General features: G+C 39.1%; 1 protein-coding gene across 1 annotated transcript in view; it reads left to right on the top strand.

The window, feature by feature from the left end:
* Window positions 1-23528, top strand: part of LOC124352874 — a 134208-nt gene that overhangs the window by 76560 nt on the left and 34120 nt on the right. Inside the window, exon 2 of the mRNA XM_046802590.1 lies at window positions 2388-2435. Coding sequence (XP_046658546.1) covers window positions 2388-2435 — 48 coding nt within the window. The remainder of the gene's footprint in view (window positions 1-2387; window positions 2436-23528) is intronic.

Below are 23528 nucleotides of genomic sequence, written 5' to 3'. Positions count from 1 at the left end.
CACTGCTAAGAAAGATAGAACGGAGAACAAAGAACCGCCACTAGACCATTGTAGTGGATGACGGTTCTATTTATCTCTGCAGATAACAGATGCATGGCAGCAGATAGAGTATCTGGAGTGAAATCTGCGCCGGTTGGAGCGGCACGGCACGGCAGCGGCAGTCAGCTGCGCAGCCGATAGTCATTATTGTGTCAGCTGCTCTGTACAGTGCTGGTACACAGGCTACCGCTGCCACTAACGGTGTATGACGGACAATAGTTACAATTGTCGGCACCAGATGTCGTGGTCAGTCATTGTACACCGGCTGACCGACCTCAAGATAATAATAATGAGTGAGAGGGGAGGCCGTAACCCCTCCGTAAAAACACGCGGTAGTTTTCGTTCGTCAATTTATGTCCGCTTTTTTGCGGTTCCTGGGAAAGATCAGATAAACAATGTTGAAGGACGCGCTGAAAAGATTAATTATTGCGATGTAAGGCCTTTACAGAGAATCTTGCTTTTAACGCTAACGAATATACCATTGGCATCATAAAAATTCAAGCGTTTGAGGGCCACTACGTAATCAGATGCGAGGTGTGGGCGTCTTATCTCGACTGATGGGTTGCTTTCATCTTTCAGAGCCCATGTTGGAGATTAAAGACTCACTGCTTTGATCAAAGAATGTGAGTTTGTAGAGGCCCTTCTGAAAAAGAGAGAAGTGTAAAGAAGCCAGGATAGAGTCCATCAACATTATCAAAAACTTGGCCACATGCAATACAATAGTTATCTTTACATTCCGTTCTTGGTTTCGTCTGGTTTTCTAGTGCGTTAAATATATTTTGTCGTATAACGTCCATTAAATTTGTAAAAATTGATAAAGTTATTCCACACGGACATTATCTCATTAAAAAAAATTGTTGTAAATGTAACTTGGAATTTGATTGGGATCGACAGTCTTGTGTTGTACAACCGAAGAAGATTCACTCAAGCAGTGGTACTTGATGTAAATGTCACAGAACAGCATAACATATGTATTAATTAGGTGATTTCTAAGTGTTGAGCATATCCAAAGGAATTTATGTTTTATTTATATCTGAATATTACAGATAGAGTTGAAAGTTACTTTATCATCATTACAACTGCAGTATACCGATGGACATTGCAATGTTATAAATCTCACGGTACCTACTTCCACTGTTAACAATGCAGGTCCACAATTCTCACAATCTCTAAAATTTTAACTCAAATTCTTGGGCTAAATATAATGGTCTGGTGGGGGAAGTCTGTATTGCGGGAGAATGGCACGTGGAGTCCAGGGAGAATATGGAGAGGTAGGAAACCTTACGCTCTCAATTGCTCCTAATATGAGTACGGTACGCCGGCCAGAAGAGGTAGCAGAGTCCGCGCTACGCCACGAGGGTCCGCCATTAGTGTTCAGTATGGAGGGCTTCATTTTAAACTGTGAATAAGTGAATTAGCTAATGATGTAACGGCGAAACCTGTTAAAGAACGTGAAATCGACTCGGGGAAGCCCCCGCGGTCTGTACACGGCGAGCTCCGTTTTGCGGTGTAATACTATTTACTCTACACCTATGGACGCTTTTCCAGATTCCATTAGTTGGTATTCCGCGGTCAAATCATTCGAGTAAAATGTGCCAACGGCATCATATGGATTTAGTAGTTCTGTTATTTCTCGTATACATTTAATTAGTATAGTATAGAATTCTCAAACGGAGTAGGTTTGAGCTTGGGATTGAACAAATCAGGTGTTGTAATTTTAAACTGATGACTGAACCACCTAAATGCGACCTTAACACCATCAATTGATTGAGTTTTAGTTTCTTAGGATTAAGCTGTTGATCTTAAACTGTTCCGTAACACGACTAAAATTTATATATATATATATATATATATATATATATATATATATATATATATATATATATATGTTTACCTCGATAAGAACAGTTATAATTTTCGATTTGAAGTAAGGCAGTAATAGCCTACATTGAAATTTTAACTGTATTAGCAATATTTCGACGCTGTAGTAATTGAAAACTTTGAAAGCAGTCTAAGCAGTATTTGAAAGAGGCTATAAGTAAACGTGTTACTTGAACTGTAATTCAGCGCTCTACAAACAAGGACTACTAAGCCTGGGTTGCAACTGATGGTTGGTTGGACCAAGGAAGAATTGATCAGTGAAGTGGTATTTCATAGTAATCAAGCAACATCTAAAGAAAGACTGTATATGTTCAGGGATTATCAAATGGAATCAAAGATTTATTTTGGACAGCGTGAACTATAAAGAGTAAAAAATATAGTTTTAATTAGATCAGTAGTGTAATTCTGTTCCAGTGTTTATTTTTGCGAAGTATCGTGAGTTTTTATCATAATGATTTGTGTTTCAGGAACATGTTGGGAAGCGACGCCAGACCCTGCGTCAACTCGCTTGTATGGTAAGTAATATTTTTGGATTACATTGAATTCGGATTCGCTTGTTATTTTTATGTTTGACAGTGTAATATACAAGATAGAGGGATATAATTACTACCTATCCTTCAAAGTTATCTTTCTTGCCGGATTTCTTTGACAGCAAATCAGTCGATTCGTCATTCGAGTCAATGCTTTTACGATTCTCCAATCGATCACAGTTTTTCAGACCACTCGATACTGTTAATCCGACACTACCCACTGACAGTCCACCCACAGGGCTCTCGAGAACCCTACAGACCCTACACGCTTCCTGCCCTACCCGACCACGACTCCGGCACATCCTCTAGTAGAGCAGAGCTCGTGAGCTGTCGCCCCCCCCTCCGCTCACACCACTCCTGCAGACAATCAGCGCCCATTGTTCCTCCTGTTTTCGTTTTAACGGCCCGTTTGACGCACTTGAAATTCTGAAATTTAAGCTCCATTATTTTTTGAGTGACGTTTTTCGTGATCCCAGTCTTCTTGGGGAGGTAGCTGAGTGGACCACCCTTGGAAACACCTGCTCTGAAGCACTACTAATTTTGGCAGGACTGGTATGCACTATGGCGTATACAATATAGGCTAAAAACAAATCTAAGCTATACTACGCACCATCAATGCTTATTTACAATCATGTTTGTGATCTGCAGGATGTTTACGCTCGCATTTAAATTCGTAATTTACACGATTCCCTATTTCGCTTAGTTGAAAATCGTTCTAACATTCTAAAGCTAATTTACCATATCGATTAATTTAGGTTTTCCAGTTTTTATGGGTTCCTCACAGCGTTGGACTTCTCAATGCGTAATGAATCGGAAACGAGTTGTCAAATAAAAGCGTGAACTAAACTAATTTAAGTGATTTTCTTTTTGACTAAATCAAACCTGGGATAGTACCTTGTTTGTTTTGTTGGCAAACTTGTATAACAATCTGTATTATAGATTATACAAGTTATTAAAATAAACAAGCGCTAACAAATACTGCACCCTGAAACTTATCTTGAGAAACTTTTTAGGCTGCTAAGTATCCCGTATAGATGCACACAGAGATGTAAGAAAGAGAGCTGGGTCCAGAGGGGGAGGCGGTCTCGGAGAGGGGGGGAGGGAGTGAAGATAAGATCAACAATGGTGGTAACGAGTTCACTTGTCCTTTAATGATATCATTCGGGCCCATCACATCTCCAGTCCGCCTCCTCGTCGCTGTCTCAACTCGCAGTCAAGTGCAATGGCCGAGTCCAGTAGTGACGGAATATGGGCTTCACTTGAATACTTCGTTAAACCTCTGGCTTGATAACCGTGTCGCTAGACCCGCCGTCTTGTCTCGAGGGCAAGGGAACCATCTGGTATGCAAGCTTGCTTAACGTCAATGTTTGTCGAAGCTGCCGTCTGTGTCTGCTTGCTAACTTTCGGCGCAGTCGTTCTGTTTTCGTGACGAAGAACTTCCCTCCTATACGTAATAAGAGTAGTAGGAACTTTCCAAGAATTCTAGAATACTTTTATTGTAAAATACGCATCTTGTCTAATTTAACCTATTCGGGATCCGGCGTACTAAGTCCAATAATTGTGCACTGGCTTTGACTTTTAATTTTTGTAATTCAATTTTTTTCTGAAGCACGAATTTGGAAATTTCAATAATTTAAAAAAATGGATGATTAAAAAATTCAATTTTTACACATTTCTTTAACCTTTTACATGGCAGTATGTGGAGAATGTGGCAACATTCCAGACACAATCATGGTAGATACTATGTAAACCAGTAATTGTGGTAGCAAGTGTAACTCGTAACTTTGCGGTGTGTGGAGAATGTGTCAAGCAATTGAATCTAGACACAGTCTAAACAATGTATAGATACCATGGTAAGGGTTCATTTTTAAAGCGTGGAATTAATCATACAAGACTTGTATGACTCAAAAGTGATAATAAACCGTAAAGAATGTATAACGGCATAGTTTGAAATATTCGTTTTCAGGTCTATATTTAATTTCATCCTCATTCAGTTTCATACCATAAACTTCTATTTTAATATGAAATGTTCTAAACGAATCTTCTATATGAAAATTGTAAAACTAAAGTAGAAAATAATAAAAACCTTTGAGGTTAAGATGCCATTTATAGAAATCTTAATGCTTTGTGCGTTCATAACTTGGCACATTCAGCCTTGCCCCTACCCCTCCTCTCTATCTATCATCACCTCCGATGATCGAAACTGTGACGATATCTGCACAATAGCACTGGCTGAAATGTCTCTAGTTCTCAAGAAGTCTTAAATCACGGTTCGATCAAAATTCGATACACTACTGTATCGCTCAGCAGTATGAGTAGAGAATATCCCTCACCAACTGTGGCAGCTTTCTGCTCCACTACACCCCCCACCCCTCCATTATGTGCGTTATCATCCCACCCCATTGGCTCCAGAAGAGGCGATACAGCGCGCTCCATGTACGCGGGCCCCGTCCCTGTTAAAGCGAGCGTGAGGACTGTCAGACGATAACGAACGCAGCTGGCCTGGCCCTAGAATTGGGAACCTAACTACAAAAACACATGGCGGCTAATAAATGACCCATTAGTCATTTAGAATTGATTGTCCTCCCCCTGAACACTGCAGCAGTGATCGGTTAATTGACTCTGGTCATAGAAATAACCGCTTTTAATGATCCGTTATTTCTTACTTAAACGTGTTTTTATGTAGATGATATTTAATTTCAAACAGAGTAACAAAAGTTTGTCTGGAAGGATTTGAAATAATGTATGCATAAACCGTAAAATGTTTGTGGTAAAGTTCGGGATTTTAAAAGTATAATTAAGTTATTTTTGATAAATTACTAAATAAATTATACTAACTTTTTATGAATACATTTTTATTAAATATTTATAGGGTAGTATTATGTTGCTTTCCTGCATATTATATCATTTTAAATTTGATATTAAGTTCAACAACATTGCAATGAGTTCTAATTACAGTACAGTTGAAATTGGAAATACAACAATTTTAATTTGTTTGGTAAGTAACCCTAAGAAAGGGTTATCATTTTTATTTAAATTTAGACACAACTCCTCACAAAATCTTCCTTGAATTATGTTAAACGTGAAATTACATTTGAATATAAAAAGGCATATTTTTTCAAACTACCATTATGAACCCAGATTATGCATAGAGTCACTGGAAAGTGACGTAAGCAGCTCCGAGAGATCGCATGTGCAGCGCGAGATTGAGTCACTTGACACAAAAACACCGCGCCGCCAGAGTCATGTGGGGCCGCTGTTACCAAAGCAGTAAAAATAATTGGCACTTTAACATGTGCGAACCGCCGCGCCGCGCCGCTCCGTGCTCAGTTCGCGAACACCACGCCAGATGCCGCCACCACTTCCCGGACTGTGACGTCATGCCGGCCCTGGCCTGGGACGCTGGGAACTCGATAATTGCCAGATAGAGTAAACAGATCTGCTATGGTCTGTTAAACTGCGAGCTCCAACTCTCTCGGAAGAAGAAAAAAAAAACTCTAACGACTTTGTCTGTGATGACGATAAGCAGGCCTCGCACTAAATGGAACCAGAATTGTGTCAAGTATTTCGCAATAAAATGATGTTATGGTCTCAGTATCAAACAACGCAAAAGAGTATCTTCAAGGGTATACTTAGCCCCACAAAACACGTTAATTAGTTCAAATTTGTATGGTGTCTGCTATGGAATTAAATATTTTTAGCCCTTATAATGTAAAGAGTGTAAAAAAGAAATAAAATATGATTTTTTCATATATAAACCAGAGTGTGAAAGTAATGATATTTTTCAGTCCAAATGTCTCCTCTCCGGACAGCCAACAGACAAACGTAAAGTCTGTCTTCTGCACTAATAATTACAACTTCTTCCACAAATGTACCATTTTCCATCAGTATGGATTCATAGGGACCAAAATATGTTATAATTTAGCCTTTCCGGGAAGGAACGCTGAGGAAAGCCTGGAGAGTTCAGCTTCTTTTACACAGGAAATTAATATATCCTCATTTATGTTGTATCTGAACTCTTAATAATCCGGATTAACGAACACGTTTTATTTGAGATTCACAAACGATAAGTAACAAAGTCATTTGAATGGATATGGCCAAGAGCCAGATAGTTAAAATTAACACATTAATTGCTATAATAAAAAATCAAGTTATTAATTTAATTAAAAGTGAAACTTGAAAGTGTAGATTTTTAATTTTGTCAAGCCGAGCCGTTCTGCACGATCGGACCTCAGCCGTTGCATATTATCACGAATATAGCCGCCGGAGCCGCCGCCGCGATCAGCACATGCGGCTTGAATGAATAACACATTACGCCAGGCTCGACTGGTCTTGTATGGTCACTAATTAATTTCGGGTTTACGTTCAATACTAAGCCGGGATTAGGCGCTGCGTGAAATGAAAATTTAATTTCACTCTCGGGGTTCGACGCCGCAGCGCGCCGTACGGCAATCCATCTTGATTCACGGCTATTGAAGACGTAATGGCCCAAATGCCAGCCGTGAGTCACATCGACTGCCGCACAATAGATGACCTTTCTCCCGCCGATCCCCGACTGTCTTGCCCGTTTCTTTTATTATATTTGCTCGTGGCGGACATTATAGAAGGCTGACATTCTCGAGGTCGTGAACGAGCGGACCTTTGCGTTCGCTTTTTGTGAACACCGCCCTCCGCCGATTCGTTGTGTAACAGTTTTTTAAGTTTCGATCAAGGATCCCTCAAGTTAAAGCGAGAAATTGCCACTGTTACTAAATTATTGGCTCGAAGTACACCGGTGTCGCCGTGGCATCCGACCGATGAAGACCCTCGTTAATTAGTACAATGGAAACTAATTAGGGAGAGAGCAGATGATTGAGGTTATCTCAAGGAAGTGTCTAATTTGATATCGGTAGACTCGACCAATTGTCATTCGCTCTATTAATAGAACGGTGGAAGTTGTTCTTTACCATTGTGAGAGGTAGTAATTCGAAGGAAACCATTAATTACGTTTTTGTTATTTTTAATTAAGCGCTCTCTCGACATTGAAAGTGCGTTTTTGTTTAGTATGTACAGTTGCGTGATTAGGCTACTTCATAAAGAGAGTCATTTACTTTGGAATTTTGGGAAATCGTTTGGCATTTACCTTTCAAATTCATTAAGTTTAACATATATAATAGAATATAATTCATTGGTTTGACAATTAATTGATATAATTATATTGCAAAAATTAAAATATGCATTATGATATAAATAGATTTATGCGTTCATTTAATAATTCGGGGAAAGCAGCATTTAACTTGTTCATATATAATTTAATCACATTTAATGACAAATTTTTAGTGCACTAAAATGCGTCATTTTCCAGGTAATAATAAATCGGTAGAAGGCGTACTAGAGAGAACAATAAATTAACTTAAAACTTGTAACAAAGAAGTGTGGCGGCGCCACTCGAAACTCTGTAGCAAAAATGAAGAAGCGGAGTCATTGTAGGGCGGGAACAATTAAAAGTAACTTTTATGTGTCGCTTAACGACGGTCATAAACGGGGCAGAGACTACGGTGGGGAGGGGAGTTAATGTTCGGAGTGCTCAGTTATTGCTATTGCAGTTTACCTACAATAACGGGCCGCTACAGTCGCAATCGTTACACACCTTCTATCAACGTGTGTTGTTACACACCTTCCGTCAACGTGTGCTGTTACACACCTTCCATCAACGTGTGTTGTTACACACCTTCCGTCAACGTGTGCTGTTACACTCCTTCCGTCAACGTGTGTTGTTACACACCTTCCGTCAACGTGTGCTGTTACACTCCTTCCGTCAACGTGTGCTGTTACACTCCTTCCGTCAACGTGTGCTGTTACACACCTTCCATCAACGTGTGTTGTTACACACCTTCCGTCAACGTGTGCTGTTACACTCCTTCCGTCAACGTGTGTTGTTACACACCTTCCGTCAACGTGTGTTGTTACACTCCTTCCGTCAACGTGTGTTGTTACACTCCTTCCGTCAACGTGTGCTGTTACACACCTTCCATCAACGTGTGCTGTTACACACCTTCCATCAACGTGTGTTGTTACACACCTTCCATCAACGTGTGTTGTTACACACTTCTATCCATCCGTACTCCCTGATATTAACGGGTCATAAATAAATCAACGATTTCTCTGAAAACCAGTTGTTTGAAATCCAGTTGTATGTTTAAGAATCGGTTGAGGTTAAACAGCTACATTAAACAGGCTTTTATCTATTCGAAGATAACACTTTATCATTATTTAATTATGATATGCGCTCCATAAACATCATAAGTGGCCACTATTAGACAAATGATGTTGAAGTAGTGTAATTAAATGCATTGTAAATATCAGTCTTGTCATCTTACTAAGTATTTTATATTTCTCTATCTTGAATTACCATCCATGAATTAAAAGTGTTATGAACTAATCACTAAAATTGGTATTATCTCCTTGTTAGTCAGAAATGTGGCTGCAATGAAATATGATAAAACCTTGTCCAATTAATAAACTTTCCTCTTTATCAATCCTTATTCGAGAACTTAGGCGGAAAAAATTTTCTTGGCAATAGTGTTTTTCCAGAATCATTGTCCTGTGCGGAATCTTTGACTTCCATATTTTGTTTCGCCTGAATTTAGTTAATATATCTGACAGGTGTTTCTATCGTTACTAGCAATGTCTTGAGTTGACATAAGCGTGATAAAACATATATTTTTAAATCTCAAATATTCTTTACTATGATCATGCGACCAAACATATATTTGATTTATTTCTGTTGCAACCGTATTACTATTTACTATTATTTTTAAATAAGTCTTAAACATAGTTGACGCATTTTTATGTGACACGTGTTTCCTACACTATGTTTCCTGGTTGAATTCCCAAATTATTCCATTTTCAGTTGTGGACATGGATGGATGTCCATAAAGGTTTCCTAGAGTAAAAACGTATCATACGACGCAGTCATATAAGTGTATCATACAATGTAACGGAACCTTGTACGCTGAAGCAGATATTCCCTTTGGGACATCCGATATCTTTGTAAGCCATCCTTAGGGTCTCTGGTGATGTCTTTAAGGACCAAAATGCAAATACATTCTACATTCTGCAGAAACGTAATACTGTTCATGAAACGAATCCTAGTTCGTGTTTCAATTCTCCATTCTATCTGCTTATTCAAGTAGAAAAACTAACAACGTTTTCCTCGTATTGTGAAATTACATTTTTAAGATTTTAGGTGTTTTATTCGTGTAGGGCAATAAGCAATTATTGGTATTTTATTTAACAAATTACGGTACTAAATACACGTTTAAGGTTGCTCGATTATTGTTACAATGTGAACCGACGTTTGTTTTGTGTCTGGCTATTGTTTCATTGAAATGAACATCACTAACTTTGGTATTTGGGGGATAAAGGGCCCATCTTTTGTTCGTTACCGACAGAGAATCTATTGTAAGTCCCAATATTGTATGTACTCGCTCAATTCCAGTTAAACAATAAAACCTACCTACCATTCTAAGGGTGAATGGTACACCCGCTCCACAACTGCTACGGACCGCTGGTATCGGCCATTTTGTTCTTGGAATAGCAATTCTGTCAGAGTACCATTGGCCTACCTCGCTCCATTGTTTTTTATTGTAGGCAATTCTAGTAAAAAAAACATTCGTATTAGGGGGATTACTAATTTCGCCAAGAAAAAACTAGTATAAATCAAGAAATAATTAATGTTTTATTTTATAACTTGATTTTTCCCATTCGAATTGCATTGTTTAGTTTGGTTTAGTTCAAATCCGTCATAACTGTATCTGGAATTGTACCTGTTATCTATCTCAGAGAACCATTACTACTTCCATTAGGTTACATTGTAGAAAGTAGATTAAGTATCCACGTTGGGGCTGATGAAATGAAATAAACCTTGTTAAGGAATAAATCGATCGTATAAAGTAAACCGTGTGTATATATACAGATATTTTTATAAATTTATCCTTTTTTAGCGTAAAATTATTTTAACAAAATGCGGATGGCGTAAACCTTAAGGGCGGAGATGGGAACCATATGAACCAAGAGGTCGAAAGCACCAAGCTATAACAGTGACCCTTGAGAGTGATAGAAGAGCAAATGTAACCCAGATGTTTCTCGTACCACTTCATTATTGGACCGTTCCGGCCCATCGCTGGCGCCATTTCGTTCCTTGTCCAAATTGGCGTCCGCTCCATCCGGCCCGCGTCCTCCGTTCCCTCCGACACTCAATTTCCACATCCACAGGGGTTCCTTGTCCTCGGATTCCAGATCTTGACCAAATCACGCACGTGTTTCCGATTTGGAAATTTGGCAGTACGCCTCATCGCTGAAGCTCATCGGTGCCTTGATTGGCGTCGGTAGTTGTAGCTCATTTGACTGAACTTCGAATAAACTAATTAAAATGTAACTAAAGTTGTATCCGAGGATCGCCTTTCCTATAATCGTTGCATTGACTTTTAATGTTGTTAATTCAATTAAAAAAACAATTTTAATTTCAAAATAATTTTATCAAAATAAAATAATTGTTTTTACTCACTATTCGTTAACCAACAGAGAGCGTGGTGATGACCAAGTAGAACTTGGTTGTAGAGTGACCGCAGTTATTTTAATTACAAAAATGTCCAGTTTAATAATATTTAGTTGTGGCGGGCCACAGCACAGACCCAGTGAGGCACATAGTTATGTGCAGATTAAAACAGCATTGTTGTGGCTAGAGTCAGGGGTGACTGCTCCCACTACACCCAGGTTTGGTTAAACTTTCTATATAACACAGTGTAGTATACAAGCACTGGTGTATCTAAAATATATTATTGTTTATTTTCAAGTTGTACGTTAGTATAAAATTAAATTTTGTTTAGTATTTTTTATCTAATCTGCTCCTACTGAACTATTACGTTACTATGATGAATATTATATATTGTGCATGAATTGCATTTGTAGCTAACAATTTTTAATATCCACTGGAAAAAGTGGAAAATTCCTTTTTTCATGGGGAATTTTGTGGGTACATTTGATCGTACATATCTAAATGTTTAGGAATAATATTGTACAGTCTGAGTTACAATAAATTTCACCTTTCTCGAATTGTCAAGTCGATTTTATACAAGTGATGAAAGAACGATGAATTGTTCAATTTCGACCGCCATTACGTTAAATTGGCCGTGACTTGTAACCCTAATATCGTCTCACGTCACGACATTACTCGAGGTGACATTAAGCGTTGCCACGTCTCCAGCGAGGCGCGCGGTGTTGCCGCGTCAGTCGTCGGCAACAGTGACATAACCTCACCATCACCACGCGCATGACTCCGCGCGCCGCGCCGATCGGAGCGTAATCTAACCCGCTGACAAAGGCCACTAAATGCACACGTTTTGTAATGGAAAGGTCACACCCGAATGGTTTCTTCAGAGGCCATTCTGCATTCATTTCTCTCCACTTCGAAATCGCAGTGTTCCCGAGGCCGAACAAAAGCTATTGTGCCCACGTCGCGTCCACGGCCCGCGTGTTTCCTGGACGTGCTCTGTCATGTCTTCTCTACAAGGCCGTGGAATGTTGACAACAGATTCGACGTCAGTCCTTGTCATTCGTTTCGCTGTCATCCGATATATAGATAGCAATAGCAGTCGGACGGTGCAATTATGTGGCAACGAGTGGAAACGGGAAATGAAGGCTTCTGCGAGCTCGACATTCAATATACAATAGCTGCACGGTCCTGCTTTCATATACCGTCACAGACAGATTAGACGATATTGGCTCATCTCATCAAATACACGTTGTAAAATTTGTATCTGTTCAAATATTTCTACTACACGTATCATCATCTTGACAAGTTATTGCAATAACAGTGTAACGTAAATGAAACGGTATGTAAATATTACCTGTATTACTAGAAATAACTATAAGGACATATCGTATTCATGAGGTGACTGTTTTTAATCACTTGACTTTCCCTAGTATGAAGTAAAGTTGGCGGTGTCAATTTCAAACATTTATAAACAGCATTGCACCTTTTACTGTTACTATAACCATAATCAAAATGACTTTCCGGATATTTTTGACTAACATAAATACTGTCCACTTGGAAATGGAAATATTGGAAGCATTGATGTGGTATGAGTGAGTTGAGTTTGTTTGATCGGGAGTTTCGACGTGACGTGTATCGGAGTTTTACGATTGCTGTATTTTTTGTTATGTTCTGCCAATAAAGTAATTGAATGATTGGTCCATTATGACTTACTCACAAACATTACTCAACACTTTGGCCTACAGATCAGCCAATATGAGATCCTTTGTCCAGCTTCAACACTCATAATGAGGGAGTTAACGGGGCCATTTGACATGGAAATGTGTCGGATCGACGATCGGTTAGTCTCGGCCCTACTGCTGTTCCGAGGCCCTCCCTGTCCTCGCACCTTTCACTCCTTATGGTGATGAGGCCGCGACAAAGGTTTTCTTTCCTGTTATAAATTGTGTGGAAATGGAACGTATTGTGCTGGGAGGGCGGGCGCCCCGGGGCGGGGAGGGAACGCCCGGCCGCCCATGGGCGTGGGATGTGGGGTTCCACGCCTCCCCTTCTTTGTCGACGCGTTGTTCTTGGTTCTAACAATATTCTAACAAATTCATTGTTATAAATCAAAGTAATAAAAGTTATCATTCAAAACAGGGAGTTCAAGTAAAATTGGAAATAATGTCAGTCCAGTTGCAAGTGTTTATTTTTATTGTATGCGTTTCACAGTAGTGACGTATAATTTTTGTGCAAAAAGTATATTTGGAATTATTTTTACTTTACTTCATTACTATTATGAATCACTGTTTAAATTCTGTTTTAAGTATATGTATGTACAGTGAACGTATATTATATTATTATTATTATTATTATAGTGTTAATCTTGGAACGTTTTTTCCTAAGTTTTTTTTTTATTTTCCAACGATAGGGAATATGACGCAGTGTAGATAATAATAGTGACGGAGTGATAGCACATTTTATGAGCACAGTCAATCGATAATTAAATTCAAGGTGCAGTTTTCAAAATGAAACATACCCCTTTAAAAGATAAGAGGAAAGTACACTTCCAACTTGAGTTAGATTACGTCTGTGCGCACTTTAATGCAATGCTTGTCGGTAGGTGGGGGGTGTGGGGAGGGGGTGGTGGTGTCATATGTAATAACAGCTCCATCCTTTGACATATCCATGCTTGTCCATTGTTGTTTAACAATCTTGTTTCACTTCCTTTTATTTTGCGAAATGATTGTGTAATTATTTTAAACAAAGGTAAAGCAGTTTAATGACAGCTTTGTTCGCTTTGTGAAACCGTTGTAAGTTGTAATGACATTTCTGATTCAATTTGCATCGCGTTCGCAGAGTCGCAGTTATTGTTCGGCTTTATTCAGCGAAGGTTTATATTTAAATGTTTCTAGTACTACTTTATTATTTTTACGCTTTTTTAGTTTATTTGGATTTCTTCTCTGTTTATATGGTTGTGGGGGTTGTTACAGTTCAATCAATTGTTCCATTGTTTCTCAGTAATAGTCAGTGTTCATTCTAATATTTTTACCGCAACGGCATGTTTTATAAAACAATTATTTAAATTATTGCAAACGTATCCTAACACTTCCCTCCATTTTTATTAACTCTGTATTAGTTCACACTTTTTTTAACTTATTCAAGGTATCCCAACCCACATTCATACGTATTCTACCAGAATTCAAACTAGTACGATTGTACCCCATCATAATAATAACTTGTTCGGAAAGTCAATAGAATATCTAGGACCTAAAGTTTATAATAGATAGCCGGATTATTAAAAACCAGCCCTTCACTTTGAATTCAATTGAAAAAATAAGCCTAAAGACTTCCTTCTAAAAAACTGTCTTTATTCACTCTCTGATTTTTTGCCCCTCCCACTCATGCTAGTAAAATATATCCTGTACTGATATTTTAACGTGTTACTTAGTTTTGAACTAGTCAGATTTCGTATTATACTAATAATATAAACACTTCTCTAGATGACGTTTAGCATTTAGCTGGTGTATATATACCAGTATTGACTACTCTTCGTACAAGTAAATGTCAATGAGAAGTAAATTATTTTAAATTTTGAATTCGCCTTATTACATTTGCAAAATTGTTTTTAACATTGTTATTAACATAATTAATATGAAGCGATCACTCAACAAAAACACTGATTTGGTTAGTTACAATTTATCAATGAATTGCGCGGTTGGCTATTAATGTAATTCTTGACATATTCCATGCACTATCTATCTACATAAGCACGCAACTATCGTTTTGAATTAAGGCGAACACAGTAATGTTATTTGCATTTAAATACTAGTGACTATGACGTCATAGTTCAGTTCCAGGCCTCGGTCGTGCCAACTTGACAGCATTACAGTGAAGTGGACGCCATCGCTGTTTTGGCACAGAGGTTCACATCTGCATAACAGACAGCACTCGGGTTGCTGTGTACCGCGCGCCTGCCAAGCCTCTGCTGTATGGGCCGTCACGAGGGGCAACCGCGCTATTCAAAGTGATAAAAAGAGCCAGTGTTAATTAACTAACGCTAAGGCGGTTCAGAGACTTCAGAGAAGCGTGCACTCTCTGTCTCTGTATCTCTCCTGTCCCGACACTACTACCGCCTGTGCCGCCGCACCGCGCCGAGCTGTGTCACAAGTGCCAATCCTATATAATGTCCTAAAGCGCTGGCTTTACGTGCCAAGAACGCTGTGTGGATGTGGATCACTGAAGTCTTGTTTTAAGTGTCTTTTTGAATCCGTTGATCCCCTGATCGTTGATCATGTATTGAATCTTTGAGACATCCGCATCCCATTTCGTGTAACAATCTTGACAAATCCTATGCTTGTAAATGGTTTTATTTGTCCAATCACTTGATATAGATATTCAGGTTTCAATATTTTGTCTACGCACGAACATAAAACAACCATATTTTTAATTTAACTAGTTGCAAATTTGTTCTCCGCTATGAGCGTAACACATTTGTTAAAAACACAGATTCTCTCTCGAAATGTCTGAAGAGGTAAATTTTTTGAAGTCAGTGCATACCGCTATCAATTTTTTATACCACTAGTAAATTATCACACATTCTCTAATGTTAATAAAAAGGAACATTGGAAAATATGTATTAATATACTAGTAGTAACAAATTAAAATCTCTCCAATCCCGTAAGAATTATTCCTCTAATGAAATTAACAGTTTCATTATGGAGTGAGCGTTAAGAAATTCTGTTTAGTTTTGGTTAAATTATGATGATAGTACGATATCGGATTTTTTCACGATTAATATAAAATCAATTTAAAGTACTTTGATAAGTTATTAGATACTATGTGCAGGTGAATAAAGGAAGAATTTTCTTATCCTGTAATTTTATCAATAGTGAAGTGTTTTATTGACAGTTAGACATGTAATATGTAAGCGTCTCAGTAAGCGAAACGACAGAAGAAGGCGCTGACGCCGACACACTGGGCGTCGTTCACTGTCCTCTGTCGCTCTCATTACGATGGGTGTTGTGGGGTGGGGAGGGGAGTGAAGGGTACAACCTCTATCATCGTCTATTAATCACATCCAATCAGTGATAGATGCCCGGCCTTGCCAGTCCCACTGTGTGCGTACAAGAGTACCCACCAAACTGCAGTACACGTCGTCTCTATCATCGTCTATTATCACATCCAATCAGTGATAGATGCCCGGCCAGTCCCACTGTGTGCGTACAAGAGTACCCACCAAACTGCAGTACACGTCGTCTCCGCTCTCATTACGATGGGTGTTGTAGGGTGGGGAGGGGAGTGAAGGGTACAACCTCTATCATCGTCTATTAATCACATCCAATCAGTGATAGATGCCCGGCCTTGTCTGATCCGCTGTGTGTGTACAAGAGTACCCACCAAACTGCAGTACACGTCGTCTCCGCTCTCATTACGATGGGTGTTGTAGGGTGGGGAGGGGAGTGAAGGGCACAACCTCTATCATCGTCTATTAATCACATCCAATCAGTGATAGATGCCCGGCCTTGCCAGTCCCACTGTGTGTGTACAAGAGTACCCACCAAACTGCAGTACACGTCGTCTCCGCTCTCATTACGATGGGTGTTGTAGGGTGGGGAGGGGAGTGAAGGGTACAACCTCTATCATCGTCTATTAATCACATCCAATCAGTGATAAATGCCCGGCCTTACCAGTCCCGCTGTGTGTGTACTCGTACAAGAGTATCCACCAAACTGCAGTACACGTCGTCTCCGCTCTGTTTATTGCCGGAGCACAGCGCTGTGGAATGGAGGGTGTTCTGAGATTGTTTAATTGAGCGATTCTTTTCAAGGGTCGCCCTCTTTCTTTTGGTACTTCAGATGTAAATGCTTGTATAACCTTTACAAGCTGATTTAATGTCCCATCAACATTTATAATGAGCGTGTTTCACAATTCTGTAACCTCATTTAAAGTAATTTGTTTGAATTTATGGATATTTTGTAAGATGATATTTTAAAGGCAGCATTTAAGCACTTTTTGTGAAATCTATGTACTTGTTTATTCTGGTCATGAGCTATTTGAAATTTTACCTTCGTAGTGAAGCAAAACTATGTTCTAGTACTTTATGTTCTAGTTAAAAAGTGACTAAGATTTCTCAGTCTGGTCACAAATTGTTTCGTGACAAGACTTGAAAGAGCTCTGCTTAACGAATAGCAAGTAAATCTTCGTATTCCGACCAGAAAATCAGTGAAGAACCGGGTCCGAATTGATGATGCTTTTCTCATCAAAGAGGCACGCCGGGTGCGACACAGCTGCTTCGACAAGAAACGCCGACTTCTTACTCAGCATTCCCGTCCCATTACACAAGATGAGGGGAGAGAGCAGCACTGACGTAGTGTGAACTCCCAGCGCCGACATCCCGATCTGGTCTTGCTTCCCGGAAGTGGTCGTGACGTCTGTTTCTTGATCAGAGACATTCCAAGGCACAGTAAATCACACCCTCTCTTCGTATAGACCTTGCAGTAGATATAGAATTAAAAATTATAAATGTCCGACATGTGAAAAAAATAAGAACTGTGATGTTGCATACCAGAACCAGCCGTGTTTCTAGAGCCATATGTCCAACGCGAGGTCGACCACTAGGAACTCTTATCAGAGGGTAATATACTGGGCAGATAGTGAACGATACACAGACAGCAGAGAAAATTACAGGGCAGTCGGCTGGGGAGAGCGGGCCGCTGCCGGTGAATACAGAACAGCAACACGAAACACAAATGTTGTCCAGGAGTAATTTATTACAGCGGGCGATGACGAGTCGTCGCCACGCCGGAACATCGACTCGTAAATTATTACAACGCGTATGACGTCATTTGAGGGCCTGCACAGAACCGATCTGTACGTACTATAGACGATATTGACAATTCGTACAAAATATATAACAGATTTTCCAAAACGTTCAAGCCTTACAATGAATCGGTGGTGCCGGATTATGTAACATCACGGTTAATGTGTGATGTCGCATTATCCGGACACTTCCACCTTGGTATCATCACTCTCCTTATCTGTCCTTCTCTCGCTCTCGCTCTTTACTACCGACAACGACAACCCACAAGTGTAGGTAGTACAAGTACCTTGTGACCACGCAACATGACAAATCCTCTTGTAGTAATCCTTTCGCTCTTAATCTCTCCGTGTCGGGCTTTTTACACCGCACGAATGCTCAGTTGGCTGGCTTTATCGAACACGGAATAACCGAGAATGAAGGTATTGTTATTTAGTCCATTCTCAGTTGTACCATAGACCGCTAATAATAATAGTAATGCCAATGTTATATTTAAAAAAATCCCAACAGTTTAACACTGATTTGGATGTACTTTACATTATAAATATAAGAATCTTTAGATATACTAACTTACTCATCTGATCTAAAATATGTCAATTGATATCTTTAATGAGTTATCGGATTAAAGGAGTTTGCTCAGAACCCTGACGTCATACCTGAGAATTTGTAAAGTAGTCATCATCCAAGGACAATATTTAAAACACAATCAAATCATCTCGAATCCTCTTAACATACCATCAGCTGATGGTTACGTCTTACTGTGTTAATTTTCTACGAGATGACGATGACGATTACATTATGTATAGTGTCTCAACTTGTAGACCAAATCATCCGTGAGGGATACACAGTCATTCCTCTGGCAATTGAGGTCGGCCGATGATGTGGCTATACGGTTCCAACACCAACAAACCAGCGTCAGCGTCATTATGTGTTTCATTCCAGTCACCAGGGAGTCATTTCCCTTCGTCAGTTGTGTGGTCATGCGCCTTCTTCGTTGTAGTCTTTCTTGCTGAGGACTTCTTTGACAAAAACCTCTTTGATGACTCCTGCAGAAAGTACCATTTGTCTTGAAACTGTTTCTGACTACTTCTTAGACGTACTTACATTTATTGTCAAAACGTATAGTGTGAGCTTTATTGCATCAGGAGATTTTACCATAAGTATGAAAGCGTAGATTTAGAAACATTTAAAAATGAATATAGTGTTTAGTATTTTGAATAAAACTAGAAAAGCTTTGTGTGGACAGAAAGGGCAAATGCTGAGTTGTATACGTCCGTCCATTCGTCTTACCATGCAGGTGTTTTGGCTAGTTTTTGAGGATAATTGCAGATTGTATGGTAAACTGGGATAACAATATAAATTATCTTTGCAAAAAAATAGATATAGTTACTTACCTTTTGTGTAGATTGTTTAGTTACGAAATTCTGTTAATTTGTTTCGTTCTCAATTGTTATAACTTGGTGGGATACAACAGTTGCTATCCTCAAAAAACATCTATATGGATGGCAGTAAAATAAAAGAGAAAGGCAGCAAGTGTAATTCAACTCTTAAATTATGGAAATCTGATTTTACAACTATTAAAGACCTGAAAATAATAATGTTACCATGCCTGTACAATTATTCATCGTATGTGAAACCCAAAAATCTATGCAGTTGAAAAGAACGTAAACCTTAAACCAATTTAAATCTTTAGGTTTATAAACATTTGCGCGTCTTTTAAGATAAAAAATTCCACTTTCCATAATACTGTCCTCTAAAAGGAAGAAGTACCCAATCCTCCCCCTCCAATCCTGTCTTTCCACGTCAGTGAGTGAGAGATGAGCTTCGTGAAAGTCGAAGCAGCTACTGACTATAATACTGTTTGATATTCCGGCAACGATATCGCCGTGACAGTGGCGGTCATCTGGACCCAGCTCACGTCACGTGACCGGCCCGGCCGCGCTGTAAACAGCTGATTGCCATAATAAACAGCTGTGTAATTGGCAGTATTCGGAGAACGCAGGCGCAGGACTACGTTTAGTGCCAGCAGCGGGAGCGAGTACCAGTACACGTCTCTGTACAGTAGTTATAGTAGTAGTTATTTGGAAAGCTCCTAGCTTTATTGTCAGTATTAATATAAGTCCTACAAAGACTGAATCGTTTGAAGTTACTGTATAACTAAATTATTTCGACATATAATTCTAATTAACTGTAAGAGAAAATCTTACAGTATACAATAAAGTACCCCGGACAATCTATTAAACGTCATATAAGCTCGTTTACACTTAAGATACCCTTTGTAAAGAACTACTTCGTTTTAAGCAATTCTTTGTCTCGGCCTTTTCTGTTTTCGTAAACTCTTCTACCTTTGTTTACCCAAATCACGATTAATTTATTCAGCGGTAGCTTGTAAAAATTAGCACCCTGAAATGACACAAAGCGTTTTGGCAGAGGGAGATCAAATCAGTTCTAGTTTGGTCGCGTCACGTTAAATTAGTGGTCGTAATCGGTTTTAATAGCTGCACCGGCGGTAATCAATGTCAAGACGATGATTGGTGACTTGTCACTGCCATTAATATAATGAGAACGTCCAAAAGTAAGATTAATTGAGGGAAAGCTCCTTGGATAGTTGGTTCGTTGTTCACCGTTTGCGTAATGTTTTAGTAATTACGCGGTGTCTTAATTCAATGATAGATTATAACTTGGTGTTTTAACGTAAATTAGCGAAGTTTACGTAGGGAGGTAAAATGTTCTGGCGAACTTTTCTAGAGTTCCCTGTCTCAGGAATGTTCGGTACGGAACGGCGGTAAGGGGAACACGTACCAGTGCAGTAATTAAAAAACGGGGCGGCGCGGCGCGGTACTGCCGCTGCCGCCAAGAGACGAGGCATACGTAATGAGTCAGAGACGGATGTTGTGATTAGGCGCGGCCGCACTCGGCGTCGCAGCGGCTTCACAATACGACCCACTTTACTTTTTACGGAACTGTGTAATGATTTACTTTTGTTTGAAGTACGTTACTAGTAACAAAAACACGATTCGTGGATTTGCTTTCCTCTCTAGGCGTGAATCATGAAGTGAACCATGAGAAAACGTGTCATTAAAAACACCAAAACCACGGCAAAAAGTTGAATACCATACACAGAGAAACCCTGAAGAAGACATCAGATACCAGTTGTCGAAACGTTGTGTCTGTTTAACACACAGCGATGGCAAATATATGTAATGATTCCATGTAATAAAGTTAACCTACTTCTTAGTGAGGTGTCGCCTTAGAATCGATGTGCTGATAGAATGAATGCTAAAGTTGTTTTAATTAACGCAAGGTTAATTTAATTTTACAGGGCATTCATATAGCGTACACCTCTTGTGTTACAAGTCAATTGTAATTTCTTGTTAGTTACACTCTTTTTATTTATTTTATTTGTTTATTGTCAAATTGTAAATGTAATAATACTAAAACTATCCATTGCTATTGTCATTATTTAACTTTCCATAAATTAAAATAGAAAACCAAGACAATGTAATGATATGTGAGGAATGAACCAATATTTGAAGTTATGTATCGGTGTTTATACATTATAATCTTTAATGTCTAGGCTGCTTTAAGTGAATCACGGACAGAGTTATAAACAACGAGCCTAAATACACATGTCCTATTACTCAAACAATACTCGAATGCTGATTACTTGTCGGCACAGACTTTGTTTTTATTGACTGAGCCATGACAAAGTTAGTTTGTTCCACTGACTCAACTTGTACGGCATTGTCATTGATGACGTTCTGTACAACTCATCTCGAGTCCCGGAAGGGATAATGGGGTTTAGTCGTAATCAGATTTTACAGTTTGGAGTTACAGTGAGCTAATTGAGTTAAAAAAATCTCCGCTTTAAAACGGGAGCACGGTCTCATTAGACCTTAGTTCTCGCCGGGTCAAGGCTGTTTAATTTAGTTCCCCCGGCCGGATCATTTAAATTAGTTCCTTTATGCCACATTGAGCCGGGCGGATCTCTCTCCAGCAGAGCCGACAACAATGGCCCTACTGCCGCTGCGAGTCTGGCCGAGGCCGCTGAATTGATCTCTCCCTTGTTATTACTGTTTACCTCCGCTGAGATGTTTTCTGGACCCTCCCTCCCCGGAATATTCCGGTCCGGTTCGCATAGTTGGCTTCTTTGTTATTGAATCATAAAGCCGTGATGGATGTGGCCATTAAAGTCGGTAGCTTCAAATTTACGGCGACCTTTCGCTCGGTCCACGCCATTAGCGAATGGCTTTCGGTGTTTATTATCGTCGGCGGTGATTGTGGGGAGGCGTTTGCCGTGGGCCTCCAAGTTTGTAGTTGCAGGCGCAATAGTATAGTTCCGTTACAGCAAATCTGCATTAAGGTAGCCTACATTTCACATCTTACCCAGTGAGAAGCAAAGGGCACGTGTAACTGTGCTGTGTCACAATCTTCGTTGTGATTGATCCATTGATTGAATAATAATCTAGAGACGGCCTTCTCGTTGCGAAAATCACAGACATTACCGGCCTTCAGGGCCTTAGAGGTGATGAGAGGAAAGGTGGGCAACTTTGCCCTGAAGTCTGAACATATTTGCGAACTCTGAGCATATTTAAGAAATATCGTATTTTAAGAAGTTTGTTTCTTCATATTTAGAAGTTGCTAATTACGTAACTTGCGGTTACGTAACTAATACAGTTAGTAGGTTACATCATTACGCTGTGGAGAACGGAGTTGTAATTATTTTATATATAAAATGTATCGTGATGTCAAAGTGTGCATCACCACAGTTATGAATTTCACCGGTATTTTGAAGTTAAGTATAATTTTATTGGTCAAGTTTGGTTATAAATAAGTCTGACTGTGAATTCTTTATGGGTGCGTGAACATTGTGATATTAGTATTTTATCGGTGTTTGATCACGGTCTGACCTAGGGTCAAAAACCGTAGTTTATGTTCTGCTTTTCTCGCATAAATGCATCAGAACTGCATTACAGTCTTTGAAAAACTGTTGACTTAATTTTTAATCATATAAACAAACGTCTCCAAACAAATGCATAATGATAATAATAAAAGGCTTAAAATGTTGATGTTTTAGGTCCCAATGTAAACTTACTTGTAAAAGGATTCCTTTTTGATTGGAAAGCATAGTTCGTTGTAATTTCTCAAAGTTAAAGTAATTGCATTAAAAATTACTTTCAACAGTGTGTTGCATGAAATGAATAAGGGTGAGGACGTGTAGGCTAGAAATAACAGAGATAAACTGTCAAGTTAACTCTCACATGTTGCGATACGAATGAGGTACACGTGTAGGCGAGGTTAGGCCGCGTATGTGCGTGCGCGCGTCTGTGTTTGAATGGAGCGGCAATGAAGTTTATTAAGTCCAATAACGGTTGATGCCGACTGCCAATAACTCTTCCCCTCCATCCCTCCTCACCCGCTCCCCACCACCGTCCTATCATCCCTGTTCCACTCCCAGTAAAATACTATCAAACCTTCGGGAATATAATTCAGCCTTTATATAGCTACATTTTCCATCGTTTGTGTTTATTTGCAGTTTTTTCTTCTTAAAATTGTCTGATCTATTGTGGGTTTCGAATATGTTTTTTGTATTAAGCAGTAGACTATATGAATTGTAAAATGATTTCAGTGTTTTCTTTCAATACAGTGAAACGTATTAATTATTATTTTCAAAGAAATTATTATAAAGTTACTTTTAAACATTTTTAAAATTTTAAAAATTGATATGAAATACTGTATAACA

This window comes from Homalodisca vitripennis, chromosome 1, assembly GCF_021130785.1.
Source record: "Homalodisca vitripennis isolate AUS2020 chromosome 1, UT_GWSS_2.1, whole genome shotgun sequence".
Taxonomy (NCBI): domain Eukaryota; kingdom Metazoa; phylum Arthropoda; class Insecta; order Hemiptera; family Cicadellidae; genus Homalodisca; species Homalodisca vitripennis.
Note: the sequence above shows the minus strand (reverse complement) of the source record. Positions and strands in the feature narration are given on the sequence as shown.